General features: G+C 48.0%; 1 protein-coding gene across 1 annotated transcript in view; it reads right to left on the bottom strand.

Moving 5' to 3' along the window:
• Positions 1-14,622, bottom strand: part of UBASH3B (ubiquitin associated and SH3 domain containing B) — a 73,761-nt gene that overhangs the window by 10,827 nt on the left and 48,312 nt on the right. The window contains exons 2-7 of the mRNA XM_063417917.1: positions 9,523-9,576; positions 8,763-8,949; positions 8,180-8,378; positions 5,290-5,459; positions 3,234-3,442; positions 231-366 (exon numbers count right to left, since the gene is read on the bottom strand). Coding sequence (XP_063273987.1) covers positions 231-366; positions 3,234-3,442; positions 5,290-5,459; positions 8,180-8,378; positions 8,763-8,949; positions 9,523-9,576 — 955 coding nt within the window. The remainder of the gene's footprint in view (positions 1-230; positions 367-3,233; positions 3,443-5,289; positions 5,460-8,179; positions 8,379-8,762; positions 8,950-9,522; positions 9,577-14,622) is intronic.

Genomic DNA, 14,622 nt, shown 5'->3' with positions numbered 1-14,622 from the left:
TGGGGATTTGTATATACCTGTATTTGTATAACCCTGGCAAATTTGTGGGGGTACAAAGGGGGCAGAGGATGGGGCCCTGCCACCCCAGCTGGAGACGCGCTTTGGGGATGGGGTTGTGTCATCCAAAAAGTTTGTAGCTTGTGCTGCAGGGAGTGAGAAGATAAATTTTTTTTGGGGTAATCCATTCACTGGAAGCTCATCCCTAATGATTTCTGGCCGTGGGTGCCTACCTGCACGTTCTGGCAGATGATGGTGAGTGGCCCAGCGTCCCCTGGCCCTTGGTCTTCCTGCTGCCTTCTCTCCAGAGCTCCATCAGCAAAGGCTTGAAGGGACGGGGAAAAGGTGGTGTTCAGAATGGAGTAGGACCTGCCAAAAATAGAAAAATATTGTCTTTGGGAATGCTGTCTGCACTCAGGCTGCTCTCAGGGCGTTTCTGTGGCCTTCAGGAGCTGCTGGTAATTACTGTTGGGATGTTATTTCATTATTATTTGGGTTTTAGTGCTGCCCTCAGAGCACCTTGCCAGGTGATGCACACACGTGAGGAGACAAATTCCATCTCCACGGGCTGTTTCCTCAGAAACAATTTACAGAACAATTCCCAAACTTTGGTCTGGAGGCTCTGTCCACCCTGGAATATTCTGCTGGAAAATGCCAGGGCCCTCCTGGTGCTCACCAACATCACCTGGGACCAGTCCTTGTCACTGACCGTCGACTTGTGGTCCCAAGTTTGGGAATTAATGCCTGCAGGCAGTCTTTGCTCACCTTTGCAGCACAAGCTGTGGCTCCAGCAGAGAGCTGAGGTTTCTCCCTGAGCAATTTTCAGGGTTCCTGTGCCCAAAACAGTTTCTACCCCTGGCAGGGACCTGGCACACTCAGCCCTGTTGTTTCTGCATTTTTCAGTGCTGCCTATTCCCCTTCCCACCTGCCTGGGAATTTATTCCCCCCAGCTCACTCTGTTAAATGCAGCCAAAGGGATTTAACAGAGCCCACTGTCCCTCAGGGCCTTCCCTAACGATGGTCCCTCTGAATAAAGCTCTTCTTCCCGGATATTCAAGGACTTCGACCAAAACCCTGGGGAATAAACTGTGACAGGCAATTACAGAAGCTGCCTCCACCCTCTGCTGACTCAGTTACCTCTGCTTAGTTATTAAAAAAAAAAAAGAAAAAAAAAAAGAAAAAAAAAAGAAAAAAAAAAAGAAAAAGAAACTATTATCAGGTAATGGATGTGGTCATTTACTTTGACAGAAGGAGTTGGCAGAGCTGGCACTTTTCAGTGCCTTAAATACATCAGGAGCTGCTTCCTGATAGCAGCAGGGTAGGATAAAATCTCAGAGGGGTTTCACAGCTGTTAAAGTAACCCCGAGTGACTCTGCCAGTGGGACAAAAATAGGTCACCTGTGTGATTTATATGATTGAAAGGAGGAAAAAACTCAGTGTGATGTTGGTGCTGATCTATTATCTGGTGGATTTAGGGTGCAAGGATGACACTGGGTTATTCCTGAGGTCCCAACAAGGCTGGCCCTGCCCTGAGGAATTGTTCCCCTCATTGCCCAAATGCAGGGAGAGCCCTGGAGGCAGCACAGACCCATCCTCAGCGACCCCAGAACTCAAATATCTCAATGTGAACAGAATTGAATATCTCACTTGAATATCTCAACGTGTTCAGTGTGAACAGAATCTCAGTTCTTCCTTAGGACCCATCTCTGTTTCTGCACAAAGTGAATTTCTTCCAGCTGTCTTTCCTCCCATTTATTCCCTTTCCTGCCTTGCCCATATGACATTTTTTAAGGACACTGGTCTGGAGAATAACGAGGAGTTTTTGGTTATCCCACTTCTCTTAGCCCCCAGGAGCTGCCACACAATTTCTGAGCCTCTCTTTCTCTCTAAACATTTTAATAAATGCCACAAACGCTTCACCATCTATTTAGGGATGGCAGGATTTGCTGGGAATGGGGATGAGGCAGAGGGAAAGTCTCAGTGTGCCTGGGGAAGAGCCACCAGCGTGTCCCCAGTGCTGCTGGAAAACACAAACTGCTGAGGCTGTTCCAGCTTAGCCATCCCCTAAGGACAGGTCATCGTTTGGAAGCTTTTCCCCAAAATCCTGGTTCCATCTCCTGTCGTCTGGACGGTGCCTTGTGTCCCCCACTCTGCCAGGGATGGATGAGGGGTAAATGAGTGATTTCAGGATTTTCAGCGATTCTGTTTGATGAATTCTCACCAAAATCAAGGGGCACAGCCTTGTTCAAAAGGTGAGGGCTACACTCTCACTGACGCCAACAGCAGGCTCCTAAAAATCCTGCTAAATACGCCAAGAAATGCTGCTGATCCAAAGTCCTTTTCAGCAGGGAATTGCACAGGGAGATGTCTCTCCCCAAATTAACACTCAAATTTACACCTCCCCATCCCAGAGGTGCTGCACAGCAGTGCCTGCAGCAGCCCCTGCTCCAGCTGCACTCCTGCAGTCACAGAGAGCTGCTGCAACCTCTCAGCTAAAAAAAAATCACCTTGTGCTCTGATCCCACGCTAGGGCAGAGCATCTGCTGCTCCCTGGCTGATGAGATGAGGCTCTGTGTGCCAGCTCCTTCCCCTCAGTGCCCTTCCCGGTGTCCCTCCTCGTGTCCCCAGGTGACATCCCAGCTGCTGAGCCCCTTTTTGCAGGCACGGAAAGGGGAGGGAGCTGTGGCAGGGCACCCCCACACCCCAGCAGGTGTTCCTGTGTTAGGAAAAGGGTTTAAGCCTCACCCCTGGACTTTTAAGGAAGAAGAACCAGAAACTTCCATGCTCCTCTCATCGTAATTGTCTCAGTTCTAGGACAAAGGCACCTGCTGGACCCTTGAGCTGTTCCTCAAGGAATGCAGCTGTTTTCTATTGGCCAAACCCCTCCCTGATCATTGAACACTTGAGAGAGCACAGAGAGAGTCTCTGGGGCTTTTCAGGCTGTCTTAGCAGGTGCAGGCGACCTCCCTGCACTGTGCACAGCTTTTACTCTTTTATTCTATATACTTTGTTATTTTCTCTTTAATTAAAACCTTTTTGCTTTTTCCAAACCCCTCTGATCAGCCATCCCACTAATTACTCTGAAGCCATTTCTGGGAGGTTGCTGGCAACCCTCAGAGCTCGACACGCCTCGCTGGGGCTAAAACCACTGCGGCCTCATACAGAGGAGTTCTTTTTACCTCCTTTACTTGTATATTTTATTTATTTCCTTTACCAGGAATGCAGGGCTGACCTACCCGTGGAACACCCAGGTGCCACACTCGTCTGCCTTGGTGATGTAGTTCTCGGGGAGCAGCCCCGAGCAGCCGGTGGCCAGGGACACGCCGTAGATCCAGCCCTCGCTCGTGCTGCTCTGCTCCACCGGAGACATGAAAATGAAATCCCCCGGCACCAGCTCCAGCTCGTCGTCGTTCTGGGGGGTGTAGGGGTAAATCACCTGCAGAGTCTGGGGGAGGAAAGGCACAGGGGGGCTGTGAATGGCAGGGGATCTTCAGCAGGGTGGGGATTTTTTTTCTGGAGGGTGAAACAACCTCCAGAACTTTACTTCATGGTTGATAAAGTGAATTTTCACAACCCTCCAACAGAGAAACAAGCTCCAGAATTTTTACCTCATGGTTGTAAAGTGAATGTTCACAACCATTCAATGCAGGAACAAGCTCCAGAACTTTACTTTATGGTTGCAAAGTGAATGTCCACAACTCTCCAACACAGAAACAAGCTCCAGAATTTTACCTTGTGCTTGGTAAAGTGAATTTCCACAACCCTCCAACACACAAACAAACTCCAGACCTTTACCTCGTGGTTGTAAACTGAATGTTCACAACCCTCCAACAGAGAAACAAACCCCAGAACTTTACCTTGTGCTTAACAAGGTGAACTTCACAACTCTCCAACACAGGAACAAGCTCCAGAATTTTACCTTGTTTTTGACAGGGTGAATTTCCACAACCCTCCAACATAGGAATAAGCTCCAGAACTTTACTTTATGGTTGTAAAGTGAATGTCCACAACCCTCCAACACAGAAATAAACTCCAGAACTTTTACCTCCTGGTTGATAAAGTGAATGTTCACAACCCCCCAACAGAGAAACAAGCTCCAGAAATTTACTTTATGGTTGTAAAGTGAATATTCAAACCCTCCAACAGAGAAACAAACCCCAGAACTTTACCTTGTGCTTGACAAGATGGATGTCTACAACCCTCCAATAGAGAAACGAGCTCCAGAACTTTTACCTTATAGTTGCAAAGTGAATGTCCACAACCCTCCAATACAGAAGGAAGCTCCAGAATTTTACCTCATGGTTGATAAACTGAATGTCCACAACCCTCCAACACAGGAACAAGCTCCAGAACTTTACCTTGTGGTTGTAAGGTGAATGTCTAAACCCTCCAATAGAGAAACAAGGTCCCGAACGTTACCTTGTGGTTGACAAAGTGAATGTCCACAGCCCTCCAACAGAGAAATAAACCCCAGAACTTTTACCTTATAGTTGCAAAATAAATATCCATAACGCTCCAACACACAAACAAGCTCCAGAACTTTTACCTCGTGGTTGTAATGTGAATGTCCACAACCCTCCAACACAGGAACAAGCTCCAGAACTTTACCTCATGGTTGATAAAGTGAATGTTCAAAACCCTCCAACAGAGAAACAAGCTCCAGAACTTTACCTTGTTGTTGACAGGGTGAATCTCCACAACCCTCCAACACAGGAACAAGCTCCAGAACTTTACTTTATGGTTGTAAAGTGAATGTCCACAACCCCCCCAACAGAGAAACAAACCCCAGAACTTTACCTTGTGCTTGACAAGGTGAATTTCACAACTCTCCAACACAGGAACAAGCTCCAGAATTTTACCTTGTGCTTGACAGGGTGAATTTCCACAACCCTCCAACATAAGGGTAAGCTCCAGAACTTTACTTTATGGTTGTAAAGTGAATGTTCACAACCCCCCAACAGAGAAACAAGCACCAGAACTTTACACCTCGTGGTAGTAATGTGAATGTTCACAACCCTCCAACACAGGAACAAGCTCCAGAACTTTACCTCGTGGTTGTGAAGTGAATGTCCACAATTCTCCAAACAAACCCCAGAATTTTACCTTGTGCTTGACAAGGTGAATTTCCACAACCCCCCAACACCCAAACAAGCTCCAGAACTTTACCTCATGGTTGATAAAGTGAATATCCACAACCCTCCAACACACAAACAACCTCCAGAATTTTACCTTGTGCTTGACAAGGTGAATTTCCACAACCCCCCAACACCCAAACAAGCTCCAGCCCTTTACCTCGTGGTTGACGAAGCGAATGTCCCGGGAGAAGATCGCGGCCACCCAGTCACAGCCCAGCTTGACGTCGATGCTCTGGGCCAGCTTCTCCAGCGTGGGCAGGTGGCTGCTCTGGAAGTGATAGGCCAGGGTGACGTGGAGCTGCTTCTTGTGGGGCTCCACGTGGACATCTGCAATGGGGAGAGCAGGGTTAAAAACCCTTCCTGCCAGGTTAGAGACTGGGCTTGCTCAAGTGGAACTGAGCATCATCATCATCATCAAACTGGAGATCAGCTGGAAATGCTGTGAGTGTGAGGTCTCTGATATTGCACCCCAGATCAAGTGATCAGAGATTTTTGGGGTTTTTTTGGGGGTCTGACTCAGCCCTGTGGCACAGCAGGGCGCCAGACAAGGCATCCTTGCAAACTGGCAGACAGCGGGTGGTGTGACAATCATTATTGCAATGCTGGACATGCAGGATATCCTGCCAAAAAACAAAGAAAAAAGACATTTTTCCAGGTAGGAAAATCCAGCGGGCTTTCATGAGCAGCTGAGGATCTTTCCAAAATGAGCAGGTTAAAGCACAATTTTTACTCTCCCTCTGTTGTTCTCTCTGCTGCACTAAATGGCAAATCCATGGAATTTGCAGGTTTGTGTGAGTTGATTAAATCTTTTCCCTGGAGATTAGTTGGATTTTCAGTTTAGCCACTGAGGGTGAGGTGTTCCCAAAAAGTGGAAACATAATAAAGATCCAAAATGATCCTGCAGAAAAAAAAGATCTGCATCAGGAATTATTCCAGGTGAAAATATGTGAAATATTGAGGCTCCTCCAGTAGACGTGGAAATCACAGGATACATTGTTTGCATGTAATTTATTCTTGCTTATTCAACCAAAAATTGCAATTAAATTTGACTGATTATTCAGTCACAATTGCAGCTATTCAGAGACTTGGCTCCACGTGCCAGCCAGGGGTAGCTTTGCAAGCTCATCCATCTTTTTTTTTTGTTGTTGTCCTTCATCAGCAATAAAAAATATGTTTAAGATCCCTGAAAAAACCTCAGGGACTTCAGTGTGATAACCTGACCAAGGTGTGGCTGCAATGCAGCAATCGCCTGCCCCTAAAAAATCCCCAATTTGGCCCGAATTGGAGCAGTCTCAGGGGCAGAAGATTGTTGGAAGCCACCAATGCTTCTTTATTCTGGGTCAGTGGGGTTTTTTGGATTAAAAAATTGCATTTTTGGCTGTGCTGGAGGGAAACACTGACCCCCCTCTCACGTGGCTGCAGTGCCCTTGCACCCACCCAAAGTCTGACTTCTTTTTAAAGATGAAATTCCCTCCCTCTTTAAAGGGAAGGGAGTTTTAGGTGAAATTAATGCATTCCAGAGGTTCTGGACACTTGTGATCCCCTCCCCTGGCGCAGGGACAGACTGACAGCACTCCTGCATGGCTGTGGGGTGCCTGCCCAGCAGGGAAACACCCCAGAAATGCAGAATTTGCTGCATTTTGATGCATTTAATCTCCAGGACGAGGCTGGGATAGGGAAGGATGGACCCAGGTGTGTTGTGGGCAGTCCAAGCTGAGCTCTGCAGGGTGAGAGGATTATCCAGGGACTGTCACAGTGCTCCCAGGAGCTGTCACCTCCCAGTTTGGAGGGACACTCAGCGAGTGGAGACCACGGGGGGACGAGGCTTTGGTCATTCCCCCTCCAGAAGCAGGAGAGGATCACGGACACAGCCCTGCAGCACTGAGGTTGGAAAGAACACTCGGGGTCTTCTCACAGAGCCCTGTTCACACCTCAGAAATGCAGTGAAAAAAAAAACAACCTTGAAACGGCCGGGGAAAGTTGTGTGGTGGTGGCTGGAGGCGGCGAGCGGGGCAGGAAACAGCGAGCCTTGCTCAGAGCAGCTCTGTGAAAGGCTGGGGAACCACCAAATGTCAGCTTCCCTTCCAAAAACAGCACCGAGAGCTGAGGGGGAGAGACCTCCCCGCTGAAAAGCCAAAGCAGCCCGTGTTCCCCTGAGTTTCCACTTGAAAAGCAGGGATTTGCTTTTGAGCTTTGCTTCTTGGTGGCATCAGAGCTTTGGGGTTCTGAAAAGTCCCAAACTGTGAGCTTTGGCAGCTGCTTTGCTTCTTCAAGGCAGCCAGGCTTTGGATTTTCTGACAATGTCCAAGCTGGACTCCTTAATGGCATCCCAACTTTGATTTTTCTGACAATGTCCAAGCTGGGCTCCTTGGTGTCATCTAAACTTTGATTTTTCTGACAATGCCCAGGCTAGGCTCCTTGATGGCAACCAAACTTTGGATTTTTCTATTAATACCCAGGCTGGGCTCCTTCAGGGCATCCAAACTTTGTATTTTTCTGACAATGCCCAACCTCAGTCCCTTCATGGCATCCAAACTCTGTTTTTTCTCACAATGCCCAAACTGGGCTCCTTGGTGTCATCTAAACTTTGATTTTTCTGACAATGTCTGAGCTGGGCTCCTTGGTGGCATCCAAACTTTGTTTTTTCTAACAATGCCCAAGCTGGGCTCTCATGGCATCAGAGGTTTGGATTTTCTGACAATGTCCAGGCTGGGCTCCTTCAGGGCATCCAAACTTTGGATTTTTCTGAAAATGCCCAACCTCAGTCCCTTCATGGCATCCAAACTTTGTTTTTTCTGACAATGCCCAGGTTGGGCTCTTTCAGGGCATCCAAACTTTGGATTTTCTGACCATGCCCAGGCTGGGCTCCTTGATGGCAACCAAACTTTGGATTTTTCTGACAATACCCAGGCTGGGCTCCTTCAGGGCATCCAAACTTTGATTTTTGTGACACTGCCCAACCTCAGTCCCTTCATGGCATCCAAACTTTGGATTTTCTGACCATGCCCAACCAGGAGCTCTTGGCAGCTGCCAGAGCAGTCACTCACCTGCTTTGGACGCCGCCTCTGCAGCGAAATCTGCAGCAAACTTCTTGAGCACCTCAGCACTTTCCTCCTTGACGAAGAGCCCGATGAAGTTGGAGGACGTGTAGAGCTCCAGGGGCAGCGGGGCAGGGAATTTGCACTTCCAGCGCATCACCGTGGCCTGCAGGGCTTCCGTGAGAGCGTCCACCTTGCTGTCCTCACACTGCCAGGGAGCAGGACAGGCATGGCTCAGGAAAGGGAGGGTGTGGGTGGGTGTCAGTGCTCTACCCTTCCCCTCATGCAGTGAGAAAAAGCACAGGGGCATGGGGAAAAAAAAAAAAAAAATCTATGTTTAGAAATCCCCGGCCCCTCCCTTGTCCTCAAAGCAGGATCAGCTATCCCCAAGTAACCTTCCCAGTCACACTGAGGATGAGAATTCTGTCTTCTGCTGCTGCTCCTCCCTGGAAACAGCAGCTTAAAAACCCAATCACCTCCTCCAGAACCCCGGGCACCATCATCCCCCAGGCTGAGGGCAAAATCCCCTCAGCTCCCCCCTAAACCAGGACAAAACCTCCAGGAGAGAGGGGAGAGGAGAGCTGTGCTTTACCATGAAGAACTGGCAGAGGGTGATGTGTGGGAAGATGTTGTGAGCTTTGTTCTTGCCACAGATCTGCTTGGACTGCTGCCAGAACTCGGAGAGCTTCTGCGCCAGGGGCCCGGTGGGGCGCAGGTACAGGACGTACTCGCGGGGCAGGCTGTCATCCAGGAACGGGTCACCCACGTGGGAGAAGAGCCTGGCAGCACAGAGAGCTGTTCAATTCACAGATAACGACAGATTTTGGGGTTTTTTCCTCCCCCAAAAACAGCTTTCCCCTGTGCTGGCCCCCGTTTGTTGTCACTTTTTGGGGAGAAGCGGCTCTGATGGGTCAGGAGAGCTGCACTGCCTCCCCTGCAGCCCATTCCCACTGCTCAGGAATACAGAAAATTGGGGATTGCTCTCAGGCTGACGCTCTGCAGAGCTAACCCAGGTCACTGCTGCTGCCTTTCAGAGCACACAGAGCAGGGAGGGGAGCACCAGGAATGGCCCCACGTCTCTGGGAAGGCAGATCTCAGCTTTATTCTCAGCTGCAGAGGGTGGGAGGTTCCTTCTCTCACCTCCTGCTGCAGATCACAAACCCTCCCAGACCAGGCTCCTTCCTGGACTGCTCATTTCCAGCACTCAGACAGCACCTCATTAATTCTGCAGGTGCTTTTCAGCCAACACCCCTGGTTAAACATTCCACATGCTAAAATATAGCTAAAATTTAGGCTGAAACCCTAAATTCACCATTTCTTCTACTTTTGAACATTTATTACTTCATACCAACCAGTCGCATGCTGCTTGAACACTCCTTCCACCTGTCGATGCCAGCGCTTTCTGCCTGCAGAGAGAGCAAAATAAAAAGGGAATAAAAAAAGAGAATAAAGAGAATTTCACTGCTGCTGGGTCCCATTGCTGTGTGTTTGAACACTCTGGGATGCCCTTTCCAATTCGCCAACTTCTGGGCTATTTTTTGGGTTTTTGTGTTTTGTTTTTTTTTTTTTTTTGGATGTGCCACCTGTTAAATCCCCCTAAACTGTTTGAAGGGCAAAGTCACACAGCCAGCACAAAATAATAAATATGGACCTCTGGGTTTTCCCACTTCCTCAGTCTCTCTGGGCAGACAAACACCAGCATTTCACGGTCCCTTTGCTGGGAATTTCAGCATGAAACACCCAAGAGTTGGGTCTGAAAGTGCAGGAGTTGCACTGAGGAGAAGAAAAATCCAACTGCCACGAGAGGGCACAAAGCAGAGATTTTCAGCTTAGAAAAGTTCCCTTCAGTCCTTGCTATACTCAAAGAGCTTTTTTGCCTCTCTCCCTTCAGGATGCCTCTAAATCCCTTTTCACCCCAGCTGGGAGCACCCAGCTCTCCTGTTCAGCAAATTTTCCAGAGCACACCAGCACAAGTGACAGCTTTAAATGTGGATTTGCGTTTTCCAAAATCTCAACAGCAGCACAGCAAAGCAGCTCAGCTCTGTGGCACCAGGCACAGCCGAAGGGAGGATTCACCCAGAACCCAAATGGAGCAGGAATTACGAGTGGAGAAGGCAGAAAACAACAGAAATTTTCAGGGTCACGGGGCAGAGACAGGAGCTCAGTTGGGGAAGGTGCAAAATTCCTGTGAATAGGTGATTTCAGAGCTTCCCACTTAAGGGAAGGGGGAGATGCAGGGTGGGTGTGGGCTCAGGGCAGCTGGGACCCTCCAGGACTTGTGCCAGCCCTTGTGTCCCCCCTTCTGCCCTCAGTGATGACTCCAAAACGCCCTGACAGCCACAGAGGAGGTTCCTGCACGTCCCCCCAGCCATGTGCTGTTGACTCAGCTGTGCTCCAGCTCTGCCCCTTGCCTTCCCCACCCCTTGAACACAAACATTTCTGTTCGTTCGGAGGGTGAGAGGAAGGCACAAAGATAATGCTGAAAAAAAAAAAAACCTGAAAGGGCTGTGTTGCAAATGTGTGATGATGAAAATTCTTCCTCCCTCAGCGGTTTTGCTGCCCTCCTGTGCCAGCATTCCCTGAGATCAGTGCTGGGCCCAGCAGGGTGGATTTGGGGTGGGCATTTCTGGAACACAGATTCTGCAACTTTTCTTGTTGGGTAGGGGGTTCTGCCTTGCTGAGCTCGCTCTGCTCTGGAAAATGTTCTATGCAAAGCAGCCCCTGCTTTGCTTGGGAAAGCAGCTGGGGCAGAGGAGCTAAAAGATAAGGGGAACCCTCTAAAAGATAAGGGGGAACCCTCTAAAAGATAAGGGGGACCTCTCTAAAAGATAAGAGGGACCTCTCTAAAAGATAAGGGGGACCTCTCTAAAAGATAAGGGGGACATCTCTAAAAGATAAGGGGAACCCTCTAAAAGATAAGGGGGACCCCTCTAAAGGATAAGGGGAACCTCTCTAAAAGATAAAGGAACTTCTGTAAAAGATGAGGGGAATCTCCCTAAAAGATAAGGGGACCTCTCTAAAGAATAAAGGGATCTCTCTAAAAGATAAAGGGATCTCTAAAAGGTAAAGGGGGATCTCTCTAAAAGGTAAGGGGGATGTCTCTAAAGGATAATGAGGATCTCTCTAAAGGATAAGGGGATCTCTCAAAAAAAGATAAGGAGGACCTGTCTAAAAGATAAGGGAATCTCGCTAAAAGATAAGGGGAACCTCTCTGAAAGGTAAAGGGGGATCCCTCTAAAAGATAAGGAGGACATCTCTAAAGGATAAAAAGGATCTCTCTAAAGGATAAGGAGGATGTCTCTAAAAGATGAGGAAATCTTGCTAGAAGATAAGGGGAACCTCTCTAAACGATAAGGGGGATCTCTCTAAACGATAAGGGGGACCTCTCTAAAAGATAAGGGATAACTTTAGAGTATAAGGAGATATCTTTAAAGGATAACGGGATATCTTTAAAGGATAAGGGACACCTCTCTGGGAGCAATGCCTGGGGATTTTTCCTGCCCTGCTTCCATCGTTTGTTGTGCTGGCCCTGCTCAGTTCCCCTCCCCTGCTGCCGGGGTTGTTCCTGCTCTGTTAAACACACCCACAGCGATGTGACTCTGCAAAAGTCTCCTCTGAAAGCTGCCAGTGAAGCTGCCCTCCCAGAAAAGCTCTCTGAAATGAGCATTTTCCCGGGATTTCCTCTGCCCAGGAGCCAGCAGGGACCTCTGGAGGAGCTGTGCACAATCCAGGCTCCATCACCCACCCTTCCTTCACGACCTGGGGATTCCTTGGCACAAAATCACACAGAGGAGCTGTGCAGGAATGAGCTGCAGCTCCTGCAGTGCCTGGGGAGTCCAAAGGGCAGCACAGAACGTGGGGCTGGACCCACACATTTGTTCAGGGGGGATTTCCAGAGCTGCCTCCATCATCCACAGGGACAATCAGCTCCATTTTCCATTTAATTTGCAGTGTGAGGAGGAAATGTTGCACAAAGCAAACAAAGCCAAAGGATATTTTTATCCCAGGACCTGCAACCGAGAGATTTCTCTTTTTTCCCCCCTTATTTTTTAATTTAGTGCAAGGGATGGGGCTGATGGCTGATAAGTCTCTGCTTCCCTCCCAAAATCCCACCCCTGGCCAAAAACCTGGAGGAGGAGAGGACCCATCCTCCAGCTCCCAGGCCAAAATCAGCTTTTTCGAAGCTGAGTCCTCAAAATTGGTCACAGCCACGCAAAAATGGCCTGATTTTCACAACTGCTGAGTGCAGTGGGAGCTGGAAAACACATCCTGCTCCTGAGAAAATCAGGTCACTTAATTAGGTGACAAATTATGGCTTAGGTACTCAGATTTCCTCACGCTGGGTAGCAAGTGTTGGCTGGAGCATTGTAGAAAAAAAATTGTGACTCGGATGAACCAGAAAAGAGGAAAAAGTAAGAAAATAACTTATTTTTCAGAATTTACTAGATGATCTCACACAATAAGCGTTTCTGGTGATGAAAAATGAGTTAAGGCAGGGCATGAGGAGCTTTGTGCAGCACTGCTGGTCCCCTGAGCCACCCAATTCCTGCAGCTCTTGGCTTCTGAGATGAAGAGCAGGGAAATCATTTAACCCAACACCCAGCAACATGGAATAATCATTTCGAACAGACAGCAAGGCAGAGGTTCTGTGCAACTGCAGGGAGAATTCAGGGCAGGGGGAAGGAAAATCCTACCAGCAATACCTTCCAAATGCCCAGCAGGTATTTTATTCAGCAGGAAGAATTAAATGTGTTTGATTCTTCCACCTCAAAGCCCTCCCCGTGACGCTCTTCAGCATGAAGGCCCAAGGAAAACCTTTCCCCACTCAACCCCTGGGTTAGACAGGATGAAATATTCCCAGCTAAAGCGCTGACCCTTGGCCCAAAATATTCCAGCAGAGCTGGTGCTGCTGCCCTGGCTCCCACATTAATGTGGAAATGGTGCCCGTTTTAACCCCAGCCCTTTTAATGGCAGAGCACAGAGCTCTGAGGGCTGCTCTGAGAACTTCACTCCTTGCTTTTGGCTTCCTGTCACTCCTGGCTGGGAAAGAAAAGAAAAAGGGGAATGTCAATTGAGCTCGGAAATATATATATCAATAAACATAAAATGTAATGGCCAAATCCCATTTGCTTAGAGGAAATGGCTGTAATGGGGAATGAGGCATTAACCTTAATGAGAACCTTCGGTCTCAGAGGCACCACACAAAAATCCTCCCTCTGCTGAGGGCTCAGCCCTCTGCTCCCAGCCCAGCTTAAAATTGTTCAGCTTTATCCAAGCCCAGCTTAAAAAAGGAGGGGCTGTGAACAGACAGCACTGCAAACAGCAAGAGCAAGGCATGGGGGGAACTATTCTGAGGTAAAATATAATTCAGATAAAGGTACATCACTAAAAAAGTGTGCAAACTTCAGGGGATTGATGCCCCAACTGGGATTTCCATTGGCTCTTCTCTAATTTCACTAATTGTGCCATCAGCAGAGCTCTGCCTTCGAGAGGGACTGGTTTTATTTGGAATTCCTGCTCTTAGAGGCTGCAGGAAACGCCAGCAGCAGCCCCAGAGGCCCCTAGAGATTTGGGAATGAGCCCTGGAAGGACGGAGGAAAAAGAGGGAATGACAAACTCTGCCCTTTCATCCCATCCCTCAAACCCACACAGATTCCTCCCCCTGAGCAAAAACCCCTCTGAGGGATGAATTCAGCACCTGAGTCTTTGACCCATCAAATATTTCACTGTGTAAATAAATAAATATATATATATATTTAATGTGATGGAAGCACTTGGCTCTCCTCATCAGGTCCCACTCACAGGCCTGCCTGACAGGGTAAAATAGGAATTACAGCCCATAATTTATGCCAAATGAGTTTGAAAGAAGGATGCTGTCAAACAGAGCGGGTTTTTTTCCTTTGGAATACAAAATAAGCACCTTCACTTTTGCTTGTTTGTGCCTATAAAACATATTTATATAAACATATATTCAGCTAGCTCTGTGTATCTATTTAAAGCTTGGCTTTTTCCATCTCTGTTGGTTTGTGGTAAAAGAATAGAAAGCAAAATACTGGCTGGCTCCAGGGAATGGGAAAAAAATAGGAATTTTCTGGCTGCAGCTGCTGTTTGGAGCAGATCTGTCAGTGCAGGTACAGGTCAGGAGCCCAAGATTTAAATTTCTCCTTGCCTCACATGTCAAAGTCATGGGGTGGGAGGGCCTGAATTCAAACTCTGCTCTATAATCTACAGGAAAGCTGGCAAAAATTCTCCACAAATAGTAAAATTCCCAGTATTTTTTGTGGTGTTTTTTTTTCCGAAGTGACCTTTGCAGATCTCTGAATTTTTTGCAGTTTTCATCAATGGTTTATTAACAGTCCAACAAAGGGAATGTGTCTGTTTTGGGCTTTCTCTAAACAATTGAACGCTAAGGAAGGGTTTTGCAAGGAAAATTTCTGTGATTTTATGACTTG

The sequence above is a fragment of the Prinia subflava genome, chromosome 22 (assembly GCF_021018805.1).
Source record: "Prinia subflava isolate CZ2003 ecotype Zambia chromosome 22, Cam_Psub_1.2, whole genome shotgun sequence".
In the NCBI taxonomy this organism is placed as follows: domain Eukaryota; kingdom Metazoa; phylum Chordata; class Aves; order Passeriformes; family Cisticolidae; genus Prinia; species Prinia subflava.
The sequence above is the reverse complement of the archived record's forward strand: the minus strand, read 5'-3'. Positions and strand labels throughout refer to the sequence as shown.